Consider the following 23,637-nt stretch of genomic DNA (forward strand, 5'->3'; position numbering starts at 1 on the left):
CAACGGAGTTTGAGGATGACATAAAGAAAATAGGGAGATTCACTATTATATCCAATATAGGAGCTTAAATTATAAAAATACTTCATATGAAATGAATTTTAGAAGCACACCTAAAGTCCATTTACAACATAATAAAAAAAATTTTAACTTCTTATAAATTACAAAACTGCCATCAATTTCTTAAAACAAGCCTAACTCCAAAATCTCATAAAAATACCCAAAACACTCAATAGGGCATCAAAGTAATTTAATAATCAATATTAAATTCAATAAGGTCAGTTGTTATTTTTTGAGTTTTTTTTGAGTTTGTTTATAGAAATTCAATTGTGTAGGATTTATTTATAATATTAGTGCTAAGAATGGATATATCACTAAATATCTCAAGAAAATATTGAATGCCAAAATTTGAACCCTCGGATTAAAAGAATCAAATTGTTCGATGACTGCAAGTGCTGCTAAGTTTTAAAAAATTTAAAAATATAATAAACCAAAATTAATTAATATTTTAAAACCCATATGCCTTCTTCATTGCTCTAGTCAACCATTGTCTGAAGTTGGCAAGTACCAGCTTCCCCTCTCTGCTTCTCTCTCTCTCTCTCTCTCTCACTGAAGACTCAAGCATTGCTGAGAAGGAGAAAGGCATGGTGGGTCGCCGAGAGAAAGCGCAGTCTTTCTGCAAATCGAGGGTCGGCGTTGCCATAGCAATCGGAGTCCTTCTCGGCTGTGTCTTCGCCTTGTGCTTCCCCAATGGCTTTGTTTCAATTTCTAATCCGGCCCCTATTCTCAATCACCGCTTCGTCAAATCCATTTCTCAGGTTGTTCTTAATCTTTTTTAAAATTTGGGTTGTTCTTTGTTTACTTACTTTTCTTATTTTTCCAGTTCTCTGTTTGAGTGATTGCTGAGTGCTTGATGACAAATGAAGCCCGTGATTTTGGTGGATTGACTTTTGATTGAAACCCAGTAAATGCAATTAATTTGTGTGTATTCTGTCCCAATGATGGAATTCAGATTATATGCTATCCTTTTTTTTTGGTCAAATCAGATTATATGCTAGGCATGCTGAGAAGTTAGTTTGATTTGAATTTTGATGTATGCTTTCAAGCGCTTTCATTCCCCACTTGGGCATTTTTGTGAACCCTTGACATGAGACGACTATCATTTATGCATACTCAGTTAACATGATTGCGGGCTTCTTGTGATCCTTTAATTGCCATACATATAGCTTCTCTGGAGTTCTGAATTGCAATAGCTAATCTTAGAACAGATCAACATAGTTTAATGTGTAATTTTGAGGGTCAACATGATGATATTTATATTTTTGGTCATTTGTGTACTAGGTTGGTTCTACCCTGTGTGAACCATCTGAACGGATCAACCTGTTGAAATCAGAGTTTGTGGCGGCTTCTGAGAAAAATGCCGAGTTGAAGAAGCAGGTTAGGGAATTGACTGAAAAGATTCGGTTGGCGGAACAAAGGAAAGATCAGGCAGAAAAACAGGTTCTTGTGTTAGGTGATCAGAAGAAAGCTGGGCCTTTTGGTACTGTCAAAGGCTTAAGAACCAACCCTAGTGTTCTTCCTGATGAATCTGTGAATCCAAGATTAGCAAAGATTTTGGAGAAAGTAGCTGTTAATAGAGAGCTTATAGTTGCACTTGCAAATTCAAATGTGAAGCAAATGTTGGAGGTATGGTTCACTAATATTAAGAGAGTGGGCATATCCAATTATCTGGTTGTTGCTTTGGATGAAGAAGTTGCAAAGTACTGTGAATCAAAAGATGTTCCAGTTTATAAGAGAGACCCCGATAAAGTCATTGATTCAGTTGCGAGGACTGGAGGGAACCATGCTGTCTCTGGGTTGAAATTTCGTATTTTGAGGGAGTTTTTGCAGCTGGGATATAGTGTTCTTCTGTCGGATGTTGATATTGTGTACTTGCAAAACCCTTTTTTTTATCTATACCGTGATTCAGATGTAGAGTCGATGACTGATGGTCATGACAATAGGACTGCTTATGGCTATAACGACGTCTTTGATGAGCCAGGAATGGGCTGGGCTCGATATGCGCATACAATGCGTATGTGGGTTTATAACTCTGGTTTCTTCTACATTAGACCAACAATTCCTTCAATTGAGCTGTTGGATCGTGTGGCCAATCGACTGTCCAGGGAGCAGGCTTGGGACCAGGCAGTTTTCAATGAGGAACTCTTCTTCCCTTCTCATCCTGGGTACGAGGGGCTTCATGCTTCCAGGAGAACTATGGATTTCTATCTTTTCATGAATAGCAAGGTCCTCTTCAAGACTGTGAGGAAAGATGCTAATCTGAGCAAGTTGAAGCCGGTAATCGTTCATGTTAATTACCATCCTGATAAGCTTCCTAGAATGTTAGCAATTGTGGAATTTTTTGTCAACGGGAAGCAGGATGCTCTGAAACCTTTTCCTGATGGTTCAGATTGGTAAAAGATTGTTCCCGCTAATCATATATACACGCTTGGGACATTTTGATACTTCGTGTTCAAAATAATTGTAACTTAAATTTTCCGTAGCATACTTGTGTTCAAAACAATGGCTTAAAGACTTATTTTTGAATTTTTGAATTATTTTAGGAATGTCAATCCTCTGCCATTTAAGAAAAGGAAAAAAAAATATCCATATGCGGATTTCGTTAGCTTGGTACTCCTTTACTAAGCACACGTTTATTTACATCAAAATTGCATGAATAAAATTGTGCATTTTACTTGCATGCACAAACACTTACTTTTGTTTCAACACTACAGAGGCCATTCTATTTGCATAAAAAGTCTATGTGCTCTTGCACGAAAATATGTGTGTAATTTACTTGTATATATACACCCAAAAAAAAAAAACACAACAGACTTATTTTTGTTTCAACTATGGCCATTTCTATTTATAATTAGAAAAATCTTTACAGTTCCATTCTCCAATCCAAGGCTCACAACATTTAGTAGAAAACCATCAGTTGGCACAAAACAGGCGAAAATGATGAGATGGGAATATTTTCCTTCCTTTCTTCTTTTCATTCTGGAGCTTTCAACTACAATAAAAAAAAAATTCAGCAGAGTGGTTATAGCCCCAAACTAAGCATTAGAGGATCAGGACTTGAGTTGTCTCTGCTTGGACTTTTCGGTTCAGCACTGTTGTTTTCGCCATCAAAAGGTTCAGGGCTGTTGCTTTTGCCATCAAAAGACTCAACTTTCGCAGCTTTGAGTTCAGAAACGGCATCTGGACCATACGTCTTCTCTAGTTCATCCTGTTCCATTGGCAAATCAATTTCATGAATTGTTTCTTTCTTCCAGCATTAGAAAGTAAATAAAAGGAAAATAGTGATTATCATATTGAAAGTGAATAGTTGAAGCTAAATTCACAAATGGGGTAAAATAAGGGCAAACGATAATGAATAAGTAGAGTTTAGATGACGAACAATTATGTCATTGTTTTCTTCATTGAGTTTCTCACATTTCTCAGAAAGCCTCCATAACTTTTGTGGGATCTCGGAAATTTCACTCTGCAGTGTCTCTGCAGTTGCTCGTAGTTTCTCACATTCCTGCTGGGAAGAAATACAAAACCAAAATATCATATGAAGCACAGGCACAGCTATTGCCTAAGGGTGAAATAAGTAAACTTTTGTAACAAATGAGACCAGTCAACTAAGAAGTCAAAATCAACTAAAAACAAAGAGACAATCCTTGCCGACGCTTGAAATATACTGTACCAAATCTTTTTCTTATCCCTTTTCAATCACAATTCTACAGGATGATACCAGAATGAAACTAATAGTCACAAGGCTCCAGCAAAGGTTACTCTATAAGTTCTATAATATGCAACCACAAGATGCCCCTAAGTAGCCCTACTATTACAGGAAAGACTGCTTTTCAAGCTAAGCCAATACTTCAATATCCAGGCCAAATATGTTTTTTTTCCTTTTGCATAGGCAGAATCGTTTGCATCACTTCTGATTCCATTGTTTTGTAATCACAGTGTTATTGGTGATTGGGCCTATATGGGGTACACAATTGGTTATTCTATTCTGTTCCTCTTTGGTGCTTTATGTCTCAGACAAAGAGATACATACAAGCAATGAATGAGGAACGCAGATTGACAGAGCTTAGATGACCTTTCTAATTTATCATGTTTAAAACATCTTTTTGCTGTAGTATGAACTTCTGCAGCTGATGTAAACGATACATCTCCAATCTACTAATAACAGAATATTTTCGAGGAAGGCTAACACAGAATTAGGTGGAGGAGATTTCAATTTTTACTCAATGAATTCCACATTAGCTTTTCTTAATTATGATACCAGTAATATGAAAAACAAAAGTTCAGGCTGCCCATGATGGAATATCCAAAATATGTTTACTATTGCCTAAGGGTGGTACCTACACATCAACTAATATCTATACAGTTAGCTGATATCCGAAAGTTCACTCATTCTGACCATTTATATAAGCACTCAAAAGTTCAAAATTAGAAAAAGGTTGAGGTTATATCTTGCATTTCCATGAAATTTTAAATCCCCATTCCAGAGAGTGCTTACATCAACCGTCAAGAGTTCAAAGCTAAGAAAGGTTGAGTTCATGCTGGTTTGAAAGTTCAAACATCCTTGTACTTTTTATCACCCCTCTCCAAATCCATGAGAGACATAAGCAAATCCTTGCATAGAAACCAAGACACTGTTTTCCTAGAGTGGCAATATTGAACCTTAGGATCCAAGTAGTGTTTGATAGAAGCTGTACTTTTTGTTCTAGAATTTTTTTAAAAACTTTGATATCATGCATTTTCACAATCAGGTCTTGTTTGCTTCATACTGAAAGTTTAGGCTTTTATTATGCAGTGATTTCCCTCTATTTGTCCGAATTTAATTTGGTTAATAAAAGTGTGCATTCTAAACATTCACAAAGGTAACAAACAAAACTGATCCTAAAATCTCTCACCCAATAATACAAGGAAAGAAAGATGACTGATAAATGAAACCTCTATATATACATGTGCACACACACACGATAAATGGAACCTCTATAATTATACACATACACACATGTTGTCATCTGAAAGACTGCATAAGTACGTTACCTGTCTACGTAATCTTGACCTCTTAGCTGACTCCCTATTAGACTGCTTTCTCTTTTCTGTTCTCTGTTCATAATCTTCCTGTCAAAGCAACAGAAGGGGTCAACAAAGGAACAAGAGTTGCATAGGCTTATGCCAGTTGATAGAAGTGAATAGAATTGTTAAAGTTTACGAGAATGATAGCTAATCCAAAGGATCATAAGTCCATATCACAAAGGACTCAGACTATACAAATAAAGATGATAAGAGCATTTTTCATTGCATATGTTCCTGTAAAATATTCTCTCTTTTCTTATAAGCAGACAAGTTTGTAATTCTATGAATTATGTGTGCCAAATTCAAAACCTGTGAATCTGTCATGAGTGAAAATTTAAACATGGGATTGTACAAGCAGTCTACATAGAAGGTTCTATAGTGCACATCTATGGTGGAACTGCAATTGCTGATAAAACAATCATCAAGATTTACCAATATAAAAAATAACTTTAAAAGGTCAACATGATAGCTATTCTCAAACATTGATGCTCTATCCAAAAAATAAAAATAAAAATAGAAAGGAAAACCATTGATGAGTACGCTGCACAGTATGCATCAACAATTCTAAAGTTATTATTGTACCTGAGAAACACACTATGCTAGACTCTAGATCATAGCAGAAAAGAAAAATAACACAAAAACAATTGATGAAAACATGAAATCAAACTTTCAAAATAAAAATGAATCCAGTTATTAATCCAGTTCACGTGCATGATTTCTCATACAAGCATCATTGCTGAAGCCACTACAGCTGAGGAACCAGATAGATTTTGCCTCACCTTGGTACGTATGGCTTGACCACTGGAGACATTGAGGCCCATTCCCAAATCCAAATGGGTCTCAGGCACATTTACCCCAAAATCCTGAAATGCCAAATCTTTATTTGTACCACTATACTGGTCTGTAGAATTATTCTCAGCATCCCCTGTTCAAGTTCAAGCACCAGAAATCATCAATTAAATTTAAATAATGAAAGCATTGATCTTCAAAGCATACCATCTTGATGCATCAGGTCAAGCATTTGATTTTGAGTTGCTGAAAAATCCTGGAAAGAAAAAGAAAAGGTTTGAACCATATTAGTATACTCATCATGTGTTCTATCTGTCAGTCACACAATCTCTTCAGAGGAACAGTATTTAATCTGGTCTGCTAGACCATAACAGTAACCCAGGAAAAATTTTAAATTTAAATCTATTGAACATAATATTAATTAGAATGACATACTCGATTAGCGTCACCACTCTCATCTGATGAGTCCTCAACTCTGCTTGCAGCACTGTTGAAAGAAAACTTTTGCATGAATATACAAATACATGTTAGGGAAGGGATTAATCATCAAGAGGAATTAACAATACCTTTGTGAAGCACCATAACCATTATTTCCAGAAAAAGAAATTGTCTTCTCACTTTCCGCCAATCCATTACCTACAAACTCCGTACCTATTGAGCCTTCCTCATATATTGTCAATGATTCTGTGTACTCATCAAAAAACGTTTCCTCTTTCTTCTGAATTTCAAAGGGCGCACCCTGCCCATTTAGTTTAATTGGTTGCAAAAATGTATTGAGTCATCAATGTGCAAGTAACTTGGCTTAATCATGATATAGAAAACAATTTCCTTGGGGAATGCAAGTATCTGCCTTTTATTTTTAATTTCACCACCAAAAACTCAAAATCATAACCCTTCATTCACAGTATATATTTATATGGGATTTTGGCAAACCCTACTAAAGTTTGGCATGATGAATGGCCAAGAGACAGAAACTAAGGCAGGGAAGATATTATAAAATTACATTAGGATATGCATAATAATCTGGAGAGAGAGAGAGAGAGAGAGAGAGAGAGAGAGAGAGAGAGAGAGAGGCACCTGAGTTGAAGGTTCACTGCTTTCCCTAGTCCCCATTAGTGTGGAAGGTATTGCAATCCTACTGTTTATGAACTCCAATAACTAAACGACTAAGATAAACAAAAGAACTTAAATCAGACAAAGCATGCATTACAGGTTCATTAAACAAAAAAAGAAAGGCAAACAAAGTGGTTCTTAATTGAACACACAGTTCTGAGTTCAAATTTCCAATCTTTATTTTTTTAGGATAAGAATACCAAAGCCCTTCCACTCTGAGCTGAGATTAACAACAGATAAATTTCATAGCATTTACTTTGCAGTTTCAAATTGAATAGGCAGCCAAAACTAAAAATATTGACATAAATTTTCTCAGACAACCCACCAGAAATTATTGGAAGTATAGAACAATGAAAACAACGAATATCAACTTTTCAATGCTAAAATTCTCACAGAAATATATCTATACATAAAACAAGGAAAAATCAATATCTATACTGCTTACAAACATCATAACAACAAAAAGTAGAGCGGAACAAGAACCTGAAACAAATTATTGATTTTTAAACAAGTTAACAAGAAAAACGAAAAAATCAAATACCACAAACCCAATTAAGAGAGAGAAAGACCTGTGGCTGTGTTAGTGGAGCCAAACGAGAGAGAGAGAGAGAGAGAGAGAGAGAGAGAGTATTGAGTGCTGAGTGGATTTGCTTTTCCAGTCTACAGTTTGAGCCCATAATAATACATGGGTATGGGATCTTTCCCATACGAACGAGGTTAAAAAACGAACGGTTAGGATGGTTTGTGGAGGATATCCAACGATCCACAAGCATTACCTTCCAGCCGTGCTATTTCTACCTTTCGTTTCTACTCTGTCCCGCTACGATTAGGAAATACACGTCTTTCTTCTGTTTTTTACAGAAAATTAAAAATTAAAACGCGGTCCCGCTCTTTTCTTGCTTTTTTGTTTTTTGTTTTTTATTATTATTCTGTATTTAGTTATAGATTTGGTCTCTTCCCACAAAAAAATTAAAATAAAACTTTTTTTTTCACTTACATTGGAGAAAAGAAAACCCACTAAGTCCACCACCACTGTGGCGGAAAAGCTTATTGATTGTTTTGCTACTGTGCTTTGTGTCAAATCTCACTGTCCCCTCTAAACTTCTATGCATCCATGGGGCTTCATTCCTTATTCCACGTTACCTCATTCCATGTGGAATTTGGTCAGTAAAACCGATAACTTGTTGATATGACATGGACTATTTAGTAAATTTAGCTATTAAAAAAATTTAAAATCCAAATTAAATATAACAAAACTATCTCCAACTTTCCCAAAAGAAGGAAATGTTCTAACCAAACCAAATAAATCATCCTCTACACATATGCTGGTTTACGTTGTGTACGTAATTTCAACCATAACCAAGGTATAATGTCTACACTGGCAATGAGTTGCGACTGATTGAAAATTAGGATCCTGTTAAATGGGAGCCTTTGCATTCCAGTAGAGTTTAATGTCAAAGGGAAAGTTATGAGTGATTTGTGAGACTCTGGAGCTATCTCTTTTTCTTTCCATGTTTCCCAGATTTGGACGGTCCAGCAGTTGATGCGGATGCAGCAGGCTCCTGCTTCTTAGTCCTGCCAGGATGTCTAGGAACCAACTCGGCAACTTTGAGCATCAGCTGTTTCCCTGCAAATAGTCACCCAAAAAAAAGAATAATTAATATAATTATAAAACGAAAGGCGCAAGAACAGATATCTCTATTCTGTTTTAGCTAAACTATGCAAGAATGCGAAGACATCCTTCCCGGGATTAATGAGACAACCTGACAAAGCAATCAATTTCAAACGTTCACTGAAACAACTTAAAAAACAAAGTCCATTTATCTAAACATAACCAAGTTGTTCCGACCTGAACTCTCTTTGTAGATGCTGACACTACTAAGAACCAGTTGTTCAGAGATGATCATGGACTTATTATGCCCCAACGCTAGAGACAAGGATCTCTATTGCCCTACATGTCATTCCCATTAGCCAGCCCCGCCCAAAGCGTGACAATCCAAAGCATGAAAACCCGAAGGGGTGACTAGAAATGATAGAATGGACAACTCGGGAAAATAACACAGCTTGAGTCACGGATTAGTCAAAGCCTACGTATAAGGTGATAGTAAACTGACGGTAACTAGATGGAACTCCAGAAAATATTTATACAAAAAAGAGTAGAGAACAGCTACGAACTGCCAAATATCACAAAAGTTTTTTTGTAGCAATATACATAATGACTGTATCTGGCTACAACTGCTAACAAGATGAGGTATACCTCAAACCAAGGATTTAAAAAAATAGTAATTGAGATTTTCTCCCTACAATATTCCCCCTCACTATTAATCGTATGCAGTCAGGGAAAGAAAAATGGACTAGCTATAATTAAAGGAACTTATTTCACTGTCCCCTCCGAAAATCTTTCATAAATTAATGCATTACTGTTGCACGACATTATACCAGAAAATCATTACTAACCGATGCTCCTAACCTTGATAGAAAAATAGATAACTAATTCTGCTTTTTCTTCTGAAAACGGAATAGTAGTGCCACACATCACAGTGAACCACTTAATGCGTGTAAAAATTATCATGTATCAATGCTAATGCTTTTGTTACACCAGGTTACAATTATTTGGTCACAGGCAAAAATTCCAAAACTTTCAGGAAGAAATGGCCAGCTAAACGTGAACTAGAGGAAAAGAGGTTTATTTCTTTTTGGGAGCAGATATAATCAATGTACTGTCATACTCAGATTTGAAACCAGGATATCTGATTAAAACATTTGTAATGGAGCTCTTTGCAAGCAGTATTGAGACCATAATGCTGCCATAAAAGAGTGGGTGCCATTCAATAATTTCCTTAACACATATATCTCTGTCAAAACAACAATTCTCTACTTGCCCAGTATCAAAAACATTATGTGAGGGATGCTCAAAAAACCACATTTATTCTAACCGGTATTAAATGATCAGATTAAACAAGTATGTTGCACGTTCAAAGAAGCAATTGATAATTAGAGAAGTTCATAAAGTTAAAGGTGCGTGCAGTAGTTGTTAAGCAATACTTACTGGTTGTAATGGCTGGATTAAATGGAGTTCCATCTTCCCTTTTCAGCAAGACCCTCACTCTCCCTATTTGCATAAAATCCCGCGGATAAGCCTTATCTATCTACATCATTCAAACACACAAAATGCATATATTAGTACCACTCACACCCACTGCTGGGACTCTATATGCATAAATTCTAAGATACAGATGGTGCATATGTAATGATTGCAAACCTCAATTGCAAATGGGAGCTTGAAATGGCTGCAGCAATCACCGATTTCAGCACAAGTAGGACTCTCACACGCTTTCTCGACACTTATTCGTCTCCCTTCAGCTACGGTTTTCTTTGAATTAATATAAACAGGATATATCACAACCCATCTCTTTATATTGGGGAGGTCCTTATCCATGTCTCAGATAACAAAAATCCTACAAAAATTAAATTAAATTAAACAGGAAAACACAAACCCATTACATTTCTTCCTTCCTAAACATGAATAAACAAACATCAATCCAGGAACCCCAAAATCCAGAAACCCCGAAACTCCAGAAAACCCAGATAACGTATGCAGATCTATGATCTATGAACACAAATGGCAGGAAACAGAAACAAGAAAAGAAAAAAACAAATTACACAACATACACAACCATTACCACATAATTCATCACAACAGCAGCAAATTAAGAATATAAAAAATAAAAATAAAAAACTAAGTTAAAAGACTACCTCGTCAGTTGCAGGCTGCAGAGAGATTTGGGGCTGAGGAAATGAAGATTAGGGAATACAGTGCCCTAGGTGGCGACGGAGGGGAGAGAGACGGAGACAGAGCTTAGAGGAGGTGGCGATAGAATGAGGAAGGTTCGATCGAGCCTAGGAGGCTTTTTGGTGGGTGGGTATACGGTGCGCTAGGTTGCACGGTTGTATAGAACAGTACCAATCAATATCGGCAACGCATTCATTATTAATAATTTCTTACATATTGGCCCCTCGGTTCGGTTAGCCGATGATACTTTATTCTAAGAACCGACCACCAAACTAGATCATCCGATTCGATTCGGCTTATTCACCAAACTTCAAAACAAGCCAAGTCAAATTGTACCAATTGTTTCAGTTCGACTTCTCTCGTTTGGTCCAAACCCAACTACTATTTGATTTGGGCCATTCATTCTCAAATTTTCTTTTTCAATTAAACGGCCCAAATGTAACAAAGACCAAAAGTTTTTTTTTCTTTTTAAATTGCTACCTGGTTTCCAACATTCCTCCACTGTTGGGGCACAAAAAATTTGGGTTCACCCTACACTATTCACCTCACTCTTAGAGCATCTACAGTAGAGGGTGTATAATGGGATGTATGTTAAATATACACCCCGAGTGATTAGAATCACTCGCAATGGAGGGTGTAAATGAATGTATATTTACATCACCACCATGAGATGTAAATATAGATGCAATTATACATCTATTTTTATATCTCTTGCAGGTGGAACCAAGCTGGAAAAAAGATAGGAAAAATGGAGCAAATCAATTATACATCTTAGATTTACATTGTTTCCCATTTGAGCAAAAAATGTATTTAACCCCCCGGAGGTGTAAAGGGAATGTAAAAGTGGCTTCACACCCCACTAAAATATTTTTTCACCCCCCACTATGAATGCTCTTAAGGTCAAAAACTCTAGAGGTGATTGTGCTAAACTGCTTCATGTCTTTAAAATTTGGACTGTGTCAATGGATTAAGGTATGGCTTAGGCCTGCACATAAGAAAAAAAACTTGCATGTCACAAAAGGAGATATTGAGCTAACATTCCCATCCCATAAAAAGGGCACTAGTATTTTTGTCCACATCATATTAAAATAAGAAAATTAAAAACTCTTAAAATCAAAGGGGCGACGGTGGTTTCCTTTTCTGTAACTCCTCCCCTTAGGTTAAGCTTCAAAACTTGCATCTTTGGCACTAGGCCCGACCCACAGGTGTGCGTGTTGTGGGAAGGCATAAGGTCCCAAAAAAATAGGGCCTCTTATATATATATATATGAAACTAATGTTTTATGGGCTTTATTTTGAACTTTTTCTTTACCTTTCATATAATTTAAAGTTTTTATTTCTCTTTATATTTTTAACTTTTGAACTAATGTCTTTTTTTACTTAAACTAACCTACTTACCACCTAAGTTTAAAGTTTTTATTATAATTTTTGTTCAAAATGAGGTAAGTGTTAAACAAAAAAGGCCTCATTTTTCATTTTTGCCCAAGGCCTCCAAAATCAATGGACTAGCCTTGTTTGGCACTCGAAATTTGGTTTGGGCCCATGATCAAGCAACATGAATTTGGCAGATGAAAACAATTACAAACAGAGGAAATTTATCCACAAAAAAACAATTAAAAAATCTACAGAAAGTGGCAGAACTGCTGCTGGAAGCTGCAAACTGCTCCAGAAATTTCCTGCTGATCTACACGAACTGCTGCTAACCAAATCTAAATCAATGAATGGTGCGTGCTATTGGGACAATGCCTCTTGAAGTCTCCTACAAAAACAAAACTTCTTTCAATGAATGGTGGCTTGATTGTCCAAAACGTTTAGCATGCAGTGTGAATCAATCTCATAATTTCTATACACAACTTTTAACTCATAGAAGATTTCTAGGGCTGCCATTTTATTTTAATCAAACCTCCATCAATTTGAATCAATTTGATAAATTTCTAGGGCAGCCATTTTATTTTAATCAAACCTAAATCAATTTGAAAAACATCCTAAATCAATTTGAAAAACATCCTATGCAAACATCAGACAATAACAAAGCTAAGAACCACACGCTAGCTAGGTGGAGAAATAAACTAAACTTGGCAGCATAACAAAGAAACTCAAATTCTCAAATAGTTTATGGCGAATCATACCTGACAGAGAGAAAGAGAGGTAAATAAAATGAAGAGGTGGCTGCAAATTGCTGTGCTGAATCTGTGAATTGCAGATAGATAGAGTTAACTAGAGATTCGAATGTGGAAAAGAAAAAAAAGAAGAGACAATCTGACCTGTGATGGTGGCGACTGAGAGAGGTGGCAGCTCAGAGAGAAGCGGAGGCTGAGAGAGGAGCTGGATGACAGAGGCGCGGTTGACAGAGAGGTTTGCCTGAGAGGAGGTTTTGCGCAGAGAGGATTAGCGCAAACAGAGCCTCTGTCAGAGAGGATGAGAGAGAGAGAGAGAGAGAGAGAGAGAGAGAGAGAGAGAGAGAGGAAGGCTGAGAGAGATGATGGTTGAGAGGGGTTTGGCAATGGCGCACACAGAGCCTCTGTCAAAGAGGTTTCGGCGGCTGAGAATGAGAGAGCTCAGAGAGGAATGAAATTGGAGAAGGAAAGAAGAAATGAAAACCTAATTGTGTCATAATTTTTGTGATGATCGTGTGCATGCACGCCTATGGTAACATCATATACAACCAATAAAAAAGAGCCATGTGTAAAAAAAATATATTATTAATATATATAATATAAAAAAATATATATAAATGAATTATATTGGACCGGTTCTGTGTGTTGAAAAACCGAGACCGAAACTAGTTCAATTTGCATTTTTTTCGGTTTTTGACTTTTTCAGTCAACACGGTTGTTTTTGAATTTTTTAGGTTTGATTTGGTTCAGTTTTGCGGTTTTGCGATTCCGATGCCCACCCCTAATCAAGCGTTTCAAGGAGAACAACGAGACGAGTCAAATTCACTACTTTTTAGGCCAAATAACATTCTTTATTAGGTTAAAATAACATTTTAAGTTTCAAGGGTACTTCTGAAAATTTATTTGTATTTTGCTTGCAACTAAGCTTCCTAGTGCATAAAGTTTATTTGTATTTTGCTTGCAACTAAGCTTCTTAGTGGATACACGGGTTTAGTCAAGTTGGCTAGAGCATATGTGCTTCCCACTCGTCACTCGAGTTTTAATCCCTCTCCTCGTAGGTTAGGTTAGATTAAAGTAGAATATCGCTTGTATCAAAAAATAAAAAAACTTCCTAGTGATTCTAGGGTTTGAGATAGTACTAATAGTAACTTTAGTTATGTGATTAGGATTGTTATTTGTTTGTGCAAATAATCTCACGGGAGAATATTCACTTCTAGATCCTTCAACCTTCGATCTTCCTTCTCTCTCTTCCTCGATTCCTGTAAAAAAGACTGGAGTAAATATACCACACCCGGGGGGTGTTGGCCAAAGGCCCTCCGATGCCTAAGTTAGTTCGAGTGTTTGTAGGAAAACAATAGCTAAGCAAAGGGTACGCAGTTGTATGTATGGTGTAAACCGGGTGGCCGGAGCCGTGTGTGGTGGCCAGAGCCGTGGGGAGAAAATATGGAGAGTGGAGAGGGAGAGAGAGAGCTTCAGGTATTTTTCTCGGGTATAAGGAGTAGGTTTAGATGTACCTTGAATGATGAATGAGATTGTCTATTTATAGGAGCCTCGAGGCTAGGGTTTCGTAGGAATCGAGTTGGCTTTGATAATATCCGAATTAAATATATTATCTCTTAAGAAGATAATATCTGAATTAAATGACATTATCTTCTCTTTATTAGGATAATATCTTAATTAATGATATTATCTCTTTAAATAAAGATAATATCATATTAATTAAGATATTTATCCAATTAATTAATTAGCCAGATAAACTGGTTTAATTAATTAATTTAAGAGATAATCTTCTTTTTCACGTGGCGTGCCTTGATTGGAGACGAAAATATAGGCTCCCACAAATGGCCCCAGCTTCTGCATGGCGCTTGTGTGGCATGTAGGAGATGAAATTATTTTTTTCGGGCTCTCTAACTGTGTCTGGGCTTTATTATGTGAGTTGGACTCCTTCGCAGATCAGATTCTCAATTGCTGTAGGCTTCTGACTGTAGTTAGAGTTGGATTCCCAGTAGGAATGAGCTTGCGATTCCTTCTTGACCCGGGTTGTCCAACTTGTATAAATACAGGGCTTCTCTTCACTCTTTCTCACATTGCAAACTTAACTTCTCTACTTTCTAGCTTGAGAAAGATCTTGGAGAGTTTTGTTCTACTTGTCGAAGAGAGGAGTTGCCGTGCATCTCAAAGTAAGTCGAGCACGTAAATTTTTTCTTCATCTTCCCCTTTTCGCGGCAGGGACCAGCTGGGTGGGAATAGGCTGGTTGTCGTCGTGACTGGTTGCCAAAGATGATTGGAGCAGTGGTGGCTGCTGGTGGCTGCCGAGTGACAATCAGGAGGAAGTTGGTGGACTGCCCCTTGCTGAGGATGTCGAGAGATGAAAACAGGACGGTCCGAACCCTGATGATTTGCCTACTGCACAAGAAGAGTGCTCTGCTGAACATGAGGAGTGCTTTGCTGAACCCCCACAAAAAAAGAAGGTCGATGTCAAGTCTTTGAGAACTCAAGCTACTTCTTTACGGGCGAGGAATGTGTCTCTATTGAGAAAGAAGCCAAGGCTCCCTTCTGCTGAGAAGACCCAAGTATGAGCTATTCTCACGTCATCTGCCAGGGTCAAACATCTTGTTGGTGCAGATAGCAAGAAGATTGGTGATATGCGCAACATTAAGGATGTTCCCCTTAAGCCTCTTGCTGACGAGTTTGGAGATCATGATCTGCTCTGCGAAATAGTTCGTGTGCGATCTAGCTCACCAGTTGAGAAGCAAAGAGGTGCAGATGCTCATCTCCGAAGTTCAGGTCGTCTACATCAGTCGAAGAGTGGAAGTCGATCTGGGCGGTCTGCTCATCCATCCAACCATCATGTTTCAGTTGTAGAGTCACGAGCAGTCAAGCGTGGAGTGGATTCGTCGTCATTGACTCCTTTGGAGGTGAGGATGGCGGCGGCCAAGAAGGCGAGAGAGTCATCTGCCTGGGCGAAAGGTTCTTCTGCAACATTAGCGGCTGATTCTAAGGTGGACAAGTCCAGCCCTGCAGGGGACGCATGTGTGTCTGATATGCTGAAGACGAACTTCCTGTCAAGTCCATCCACTTGTGCTAAGCTGTTGATCAAATCCGCCAGGCTGGTGATCTTGGTACTTTCTCAAGTCTTTCCTTGGAAAAACAAAGGGAAGAAACATTTCATCTCCTTCAAAAAGGAGGTAGCGGCAGACGTGGCGAATCAGGCAGGTGGAGCTGCTGATAGTGTGGCTGATCAGGCCAATGCTGAAGTGTCTGCAGATAAGTAGCGTCCTTCGAAGTAGATGAAGACTCCTTTATTTCTTTTCAGCTTGTAGTCTGCTCTTTGTTTAGAATAATTGGTCTTGTTTTGACAATCTTCTTTTTGTTTGAACTTGGCCGGTTAGTCGCTTTGCTATGAAAATTTCAGTCTTTATTTTTTCAACTTCAATTTGCATATTGTCTTGTGAACTGCTTGAGTAACCGGTTAGTGTCTTGCTGTGTATTTTCCTTGGAATTTTGGCAAAAGCCAGGGTCCCCCTTGAGGGACTCCGGGCGTATTCTGCATTTTTCCAGAAAACGCTTTAAGACGCTTCTAGTCGTTGCCCTGCGTCTCCCTTAGGACGCTGCTTATGGACAACTGTCTGACTATCCTGCTCCCTTAAGAAACGGATAGGAACCTGGATACCTCCCTTAGAAAATTCCTGGCGCGCCCTACAACCCCCTTAGGATGCTGCTTTGTGGGCTGCGTCCCCCGAAGGACGCTTTTGGTCGTCGCCCTGCGTCTCCCTTAGGACGCTTTTTATGGACAACTTATTTGACTATCCTGCCTCCATTAGGAAACGGATAGGAACCTGGATATTTCCCGCAGCAAGCATGGTGACCCCCTTTTAAGAAACTCCTGGCGCACCCTGCGTCTCCCTTAGGATGCTGTTTTGCAGGCTGCGTCTCCCGAAGGACGCTTTTTATGGGCAACTATTTGGCTATCCTACCCCCCTTAGGAAACGGATAGGAACCTGGATACTTCTCTTAGGAAATTCCTGGCGCACCCTGCGTCTCCCTTAGGACGCTTCTTTGCGGGCTGCGTCTTCCGAAGGACGCTTTTGATCGTCGCCCTGCGTCTCCCTTAGGACGCTTTTTATGGGCAACTGTTTGGCTATCCTGCCTCCCTTAGGAAACGGATAGGAACCTGGATACCTCCCTTAGGAAATTCCTGGCGCACCCCGTGTCTCCCTTAGGACGCTTCTTTGCGGGCTGCGTCTCCCGAAGGACGCTTCTAGTTGTCGCCCTGCGTCTCCCGAAGGACACTACTTATGGGCAACTGTCTTTTGTTGCGGCACATTCTAGAATTTGCAGTAGTTGCTTCTCTTTTTCAGAAATGCGCAGTAATCAGTCGTCTGCTGGGGACTGAGCAGGTAGGAGGAAGCGTCATGGATAGTATCTTTGGAGGTGGTAGGCGTTCCATTGTCGCGGAATCTCCTTCCCTTCCATGGTGTCAAGCGCATAGCTTCCTCTACCCCGGACCGGCTGATTATGTAAGGGCCTTCCCAATTGGGTTTCATCTTTTTAGACCCTTGTCTTTGTGCAGTGATGAAGGCCTTTCTTAGCACAAGGTCGCCTGGTTGAAACTGTCTGATCTTGGCTCTTTTGTCGTAGTAAGACTTCAACCGCTGTTGATAGGAGGCGACCCGGACAATGGCCTTCTTGCGCTCGCCTTTAAGTAAATCAAAGTTGAGTCTCATCTGCTCGGAGTTCTGCTCAATACTGCCCAGTTCGATGCCTATAGAGGGGACAGTGATATGAAGAGGAATGATCGCTTCAGTTCCATAGGCGAGGGAAAACGGGGTTTTGCCAGTTGATCTTCGCATGGTGGTGCGATAAGCCCATAGTATACCAGAGAGCTCATCTACCTATTTTCCTTTGGCGCCTTCTAATCTCTTCTTTAGACAGTCCAATATTATTTTATTGGATGCCTCGGCCTGGCCGTTGCCTTGAGGATATCTTGGGGTAGATAGATGCTGCTTGATGCCATACTTTTTGAAGAAGACAGTGATCTGCTTGCCGATGAATTGCGAGCTATTGTCGGTAACTAGTGATTGTGGGCAGCCAAACCGGCAGATAATGTTTCTCCAGATAAATCATTCCACATCATCTTCTTTAGTAGAGGATAGAGCTTCGGCCTCGATCCATTTAGTAAAGTAATTAGTGGCGACAATCATCATTTCTGTCTTGGCAGGTGCCGTTGGCATGGGGCCTACTAAGTCGATGGCCCATTGCATGAAAGGCCACAGACTGTTATGCGGATGGTAGATTTCGGCAAACAGATTAGGAACTAGTTTGTACCGTTGGTAGCGATCACATCTTTTGACATATTCAGTGGAGTCATGGCGCATAGTAGGCCAGAAATAGCCTACGTTTAGAGCCTTCTGGGCGAGTGACCTGCCCCCAGAGTGGTTGCCACACTCGCCGTCATGAATTTTGCAGAGGACCTCAAGTGTTTGAGGGTACTTTATGCAAGTGAGATGAGGGCCGGAGTATGATCTACGAATGAGCTTGTCGCCCTGCATGTAATATCTCGCGGCTTTCTGTTGGACCTTCCTAGCTTTGGACTTATCCGTTGGCAGATTTCCATTCATTAAGTAGTCGATGATGGGGTCTTGCCAACTGGGGTCTTCATCGATCTACATTGAGTCGATTGGCTCTATTTCTTCGATGCTTGGTCGGTCAAGGTGTTCGACAGGGACGAAGCGTCTAAACTGGCTGTCCAGCGCTGATCCTAGGCTTGCCAACACATCTGCATGAGTGTTCTCTGCCCGTGGAACTTGTTGGATGGTGAAAGTAGGAAATTCTTTCAGAAGTCCTTGGACTTTGTCGAGGTACTGAATCATTCTTGGATGCTTTGCCATGTACTCGCCTGAGGCTTGATTCGTGATCAGCTAGGAGTCTGAGTAGATGGCTAATCTCTTGATCCTCAGTTCTTTTGATAGGCGCAGTCCTACGAGCAATGCCTCATATTCTGCCTCGTTGTTTGAAGCAGAAAAGCCTAGTGTGATAGCTTGTTCCAACAAGGTTCCGTCTGGGGTGATTATGACGACGCCTGCCCCTGATCCTTTATGATTTGATGCTCCGTCTACATGCAATTGCCACATGTCGTTAGGTAGGTTTGAATCGGCAGGGGAGGTGTCGTCTGCTTTTTCCTTGCTTTTCGTGACCATCTTCTCTTCTTCGGCTGCCGGAGTAAACTCTACAACAAAATCTGCTAAAGCTTAGGCTTTTATAGCAGTCTTCGACCAGTAGAGGAGGTCGTATTGACTGAGTTCGATAGTTCATTTCATGAGTCGCTGAGAAGCGTCGGGGCTGTGGAGGATCGATCTCAAAGGAAATTCTGTCATGACAATTATCCGATGTGCTTGGTAGTAGGGCCTTAGTTTTCTCGCGGAAACTACAAGCGAAAAAATGAGCTTCTCCATTTTCGGATAGCGAGTCTCTGCATCGAGGAGAGCTTTTGAAGTATAGAATACCGGATGTTGTGCCCCCAGCTCTTCTCGGATGAGAGCTGAGCTGACAGCTGAGTCGGACACTGCCAGGTAGATGTACAAGTCTTCGCCTGGTATCGGTTTTGAGAGTAAGGGAGGTGAAGTGAGGTAGGTTTTCAAGTTTTGAAAAGCTATTTCGCACTCGTCATCCCACTTGTCCCTGTGTCCTTTTTTCAAGGCTTTAAAAATGTCCTGCACTTGTCGGTAGATCTTGAGAGGAATCGGTTGAGAGCTGCCGCCCTACCTGTTAGACTTTGTATCTCCTTTGTTGTGGCAGGTGTCTTCATGTTGAGTATAGCCTTGATTTAATTTGGATGTGCCTCAATTCCTCTTTGGGTGACTAAGTATCCCAGGAATCGGCCGGACGAGACTCCAAACGTACATTTGCTCGGGTTCAACTTCATGTTGTATTTTTAGAGTAGACTGAATGCCTCGGCAAGGTTCTTGATGTGGTCTGCTCGCTCGGGAGCTTTGACTAGCATGTCGTTTACGTAACTTTAGTCATTTCTTCGGAGTTGTAACCATACAACCTTTTATAACAAAATTCTACAAATTGAATTTTGTATCTAGGATCCAATATTACAGCAATTGCAAGGATCAAACTATACTCTTTCCAATACTTATCATCTTCATGCATCATGATTTGGTTGTAGCCGGAGTAGGCGTCCATGAAGCTTAGCAGTTGGTTGCCGGAAGTTGAATCGACGATGATCAATTCTAGGCAGTGGAAAGTTGTCTTTAGGGCATGCCTTGTTGAGGTCGGTGTAGTCGACGCACAATCTCCACAGACCTTTATCTTTCTTTGCCACTAGAACAACGTTCGCCAGCCATTCTGCGTAGGAGACTTCTTCGATGAAACCAGCAGCTAGAAGCTTATCGATCTCGGCTTCAATGATGGCAACCCTCTCGGGAGCGAAGTTGCGTCTCTTCTGCGCTACAGGTTTGATGGCTGGGTTGACGTGTAGGCGATGGCAGATGATCTGGGGATCGATGCCAGACATGTCGGATGGCGACCATGCAAATATGTCTTTGTTGTTCCGGAGGAAGGCTGCAAGCTCTATCTTTTCCTCATGGCTTAGGCGCGAGCCGATCCGCGCTTTTCTCTCTGGCCTGTCAGGATCAAGGGGTACTAGCTCAACGTCCTCTTCGGGCTTCCATCCTTCTTCAGGAGAGACCTCCAGACGGATTCCCTCGACTTGGTCCTGATTCTTTGATTGCTATTGGGGAGTAGTTATTCCCTTTCCTTTCTGGTCTGCTCGGCCATCAGGAACGGGATCTGCTTTCTTCTCTGCTTGTTCTACTCCCTTTAGATCTGCCTGATTCACAGGGAGGAACTGTGTTTGCTTGCCTTTCTTTAGCCCTTGAGCTGAGCATTTTCTTGCCATTGCTTGATCGCTGTTGATCTGGCCGATACCGCCCCCAGGGATTGGGTAGTGAATCTTCTGATGTGTGGCAGAGGTGATGGAGTTTGATTTGGTCGATCCATGGTCTGCCTAGAATGCCATTGTAGGGTGAGATTTCATCAATGACCATGAACGTTTGCGAGCTGATTACAGGTGGAGAGTAGACGTCGAGATCTATCGTGCCCATGGTAATCGTCGTTGCGCCATTGAAACCAGTCAGCGACTTGGCTGATTTATTGATCTTTGCCTCTAAGCCCATCTGTTGGACGACTGCCAATTGTAGGATATTGGCTGCACTGCCCTCATCTGCATGGACTCGGTCGACCATGGCCTGAGCGATTTGAATGTTGATGACAAGGGCGTCGTTGTGCGGTAGATCAAGGCCGATTAAGTCTTTCTTTTGAAAGCCGATCACGGGATCGTGTTCTGCCAGTGAGAAGCTAGTTGAGACTTGGGAGATCATAGTAGCCTGTTTGATCTTCCTTTTCTTTTCTTTGTTGGTCAGTCCAGACTCCTCGGAGTCGGCTAGGATTGTGTTAATCCTTATGACCTTCTGGGGTGGCTCCTTGGCGGTATCGCGGTCTTCTATCTGCTGAATGGCCTGCTTCGCGATGAACTCCGTGCAATGAGCTTCTCTCACGAGTTCTTCGAGATGCGCTTTCCAAGCAAAGCAATTATTCGTATTGTGCCCATATGTCGCATGGAAGGCACAATATTTTCTGGTATCCCTCTTGTCTGGATCTCCTTTCAAGGGTGGCGGTCTTTTTATCCAAGGTTTGTTCTTCACTTGGGCCAAAATTTGATGTATGGGGATAGAGAACTTGGTGTAGTTCTCTTTCGTCATAGCCTCTCTTTGTGGGCGTGACCTGCCTTTGTCTTTGTCCCTGCTGCCAAGCCTGTCGCCTTTTTGTTTTGCCCTTTTAGCCGGTCGATCTTCCTGCTCAGTGGACTTCTTCGCGGCGATTCGATCGTCATCCCAGAGTGCGTAGCGTTCTGCGATCGCGAAGACCTCTGCCAGAGTCTGGCTGGGAGTGATAGTCAGCTCGCGGTATAAGTCATGTTCTGCTGGAAGACCTTTCTTGAATGCAGAGGATGCGATTTGGTCATCACATCCTACGATGTTGGCCTTTTCTGCTTTGAACCTCTTGATGTAATCTCGAAGGGATTCCTCGGGCTTCTTGTGCAGGTTGAACAGATGGTCAGGGTTCTTCTTGATCGTCCGATAAGAAGTGTATTCTTTAGTGAAGACGTAAGTAAGCTCCTTGAAGCTGTTGATCGACCCAGATGGCAGGGTATGAAACCAATCTTGAGCTGCTCCTCGCAAAGTCATTAAACACCTTGCAAATTAGCGCGTCTTCAGCTTTATAGAGGATCATAAGGCTCTTGAAATGCTTTAGATGACTTTCAGGGTCGGAATCGCCTTTGAAGCATGTGAAAGAGGGCGTTGAGAATCATTTTGGGGGAGCAGCCTGCTCGATTTTGGCGGTGAAAGGTGAGGAGTTTGCTCGGTCTACCTCAATGCGTAGTGCATCTTCAAAATTTCTGTCAATCTTTAAGTCTCGAAGTCGGTTATTCATAAGCTTCTCAACGTCTTCTGCCCGCATGGCTAGTCGGTCGCGTTGATGGCCTTCGCGATTTAGATGATGTTGATTGACTTCCTCATTGGCTTGCGAGGGTCGACCTTCTCGGTTGCGCTGTCGAGGAGGGGTGTTGGTGGACTGCGCTTGCGAGGGATTTCCAGTAGTTTGGCGACGAGAATTGGTTCTTCGAGAGCGAGTAGCGGAGCGCCTTTCTTCATGGTCCTCATTGTGATGATTGTCGAGTTGACCTCCCTAGGGGCCTATCCTTTCGTGAATATTTCTCTGTGAGAGGGCAGCGGAGCGCCTTTCTTCTTGATCCTCGTCTCAATGGCCGTCATGGGAGCCTAGCCTTTCATGAACGTCTTCATGCTGGCCCAGGCGAGCGTGGATGTCAGGTCTTGGGCCCAGCCTATCGCGCACGTTGGTCCTTAAATTCAATCTGGATGGGAAACTTCGTCTGCTCTGAGTGTGGCTTGCGGATGCTTGCGACATGTCCGCGAGCTGATCTCGTTGTCGCGCATTTCCTTGTCTGCTTACTCCTGCTCGACCTGCTTGGTTCCCGCCGAACTGCCTATCGGCGCGTTCGTTTATCCTTCTCTCTTCGCCCTGTTGTCCAAGGCCAAGGTTTTGAGCCAAGTTTATTTGGTTGAGAAGCTGCCTCATCAAATTATTTTGGTCGTCCATTCTCTGAGTTAGCTGGTCAACTCTCAGATTAAGGTCTACTTGACTTCGTGGATCGGGAGGAGAGAAATGTGTAGAGCCCAATTGCACACGGGCTAGGTTTTCGATGGATGTGTGAGTGGGAGCATGCGTCGAGCGTGGAGGCAATGGAGGGAATGGTTGAAGTTGCTCCAAGATTGGGCCAAAGTCGGCGGTGGTAGTGAGCCCAACTAGATGTGAGGTTCCACCATGCTCAACGGTGGTGCTATGAAGGTGGCTAGGTCTGGCCATGGGGCCTTGAGATGGTACGACGGCGGCGGAGGCCGGTGCGGTGGTTCCAGTCACACGGGGTGGCTGCTGAGGGTTTATGACGGCGAGAGGTGGTGGAGCCGCCATGTCGATCGTGGGATCGTGGGAGGAGTAGCTTTGGGCCGTCACGGATTGAGCCATAGCGGCGGTTTTGCTCCTCGTGCGCTTGCTTCCAACCATGGTTGTTTGGAAAGCTTCGGTGGATTGGAAAATAGGAGGAACGGATTCCTTG

The 23,637-nt window shown here is 41.2% G+C and overlaps 4 protein-coding genes across 8 annotated transcripts; 1 reads left to right on the plus strand and 3 right to left on the minus strand.

Moving 5' to 3' along the window:
- Positions 521-2,645, plus strand: LOC18767341 (arabinosyltransferase RRA2). Its single transcript, XM_007199811.2, has 2 exons — positions 521-815; positions 1,339-2,645. The coding sequence occupies exons 1-2, from the start codon at positions 642-644 to the stop codon at positions 2,452-2,454; spliced, it is 1,290 nt and encodes a 429-aa protein (XP_007199873.1). The 5' UTR covers positions 521-641; the 3' UTR covers positions 2,455-2,645.
- On the minus strand, positions 2,753-7,773 carry LOC109950578 (G-box-binding factor 1-like). 5 transcript variants are annotated; one of them, XM_020569841.1, is made up of 9 exons: positions 7,593-7,692; positions 6,988-7,076; positions 6,477-6,649; positions 6,346-6,397; positions 6,118-6,166; positions 5,901-6,022; positions 5,089-5,166; positions 3,437-3,562; positions 2,753-3,265 (listed from the first exon to the last, which is right to left on the minus strand). In XM_020569841.1, exons 2-9 carry the CDS (start codon positions 7,021-7,023, stop codon positions 3,080-3,082), a joined length of 822 nt encoding a protein of 273 aa, XP_020425430.1. In that variant the 5' UTR covers positions 7,024-7,076; positions 7,593-7,692; the 3' UTR covers positions 2,753-3,079. The 5 variants fall into 5 exon arrangements, with proteins under 5 accessions (XP_020425430.1, XP_020425427.1, XP_020425429.1 ...); XM_020569838.1 differs by having other exon boundaries at positions 5,901-6,046; XM_020569840.1 differs by having other exon boundaries at positions 3,437-3,559; positions 5,901-6,046; positions 7,593-7,691.
- On the minus strand, positions 8,214-10,976 carry LOC18768486 (signal recognition particle 19 kDa protein). Its single transcript, XM_007201307.2, has 4 exons — positions 10,780-10,976; positions 10,286-10,481; positions 10,073-10,172; positions 8,214-8,650 (listed from the first exon to the last, which is right to left on the minus strand). The coding sequence occupies exons 2-4, from the start codon at positions 10,460-10,462 to the stop codon at positions 8,517-8,519; spliced, it is 411 nt and encodes a 136-aa protein (XP_007201369.1). The 5' UTR covers positions 10,463-10,481; positions 10,780-10,976; the 3' UTR covers positions 8,214-8,516.
- Positions 20,717-22,186, minus strand: LOC109950876. The gene has a single exon (XM_020571024.1). The coding sequence runs from the start codon at positions 22,184-22,186 to the stop codon at positions 20,717-20,719; it is 1,470 nt and encodes a 489-aa protein (XP_020426613.1).

Source organism: Prunus persica, chromosome G8 (genome assembly GCF_000346465.2).
Source record: "Prunus persica cultivar Lovell chromosome G8, Prunus_persica_NCBIv2, whole genome shotgun sequence".
Lineage (NCBI taxonomy): Eukaryota > Viridiplantae > Streptophyta > Magnoliopsida > Rosales > Rosaceae > Prunus > Prunus persica.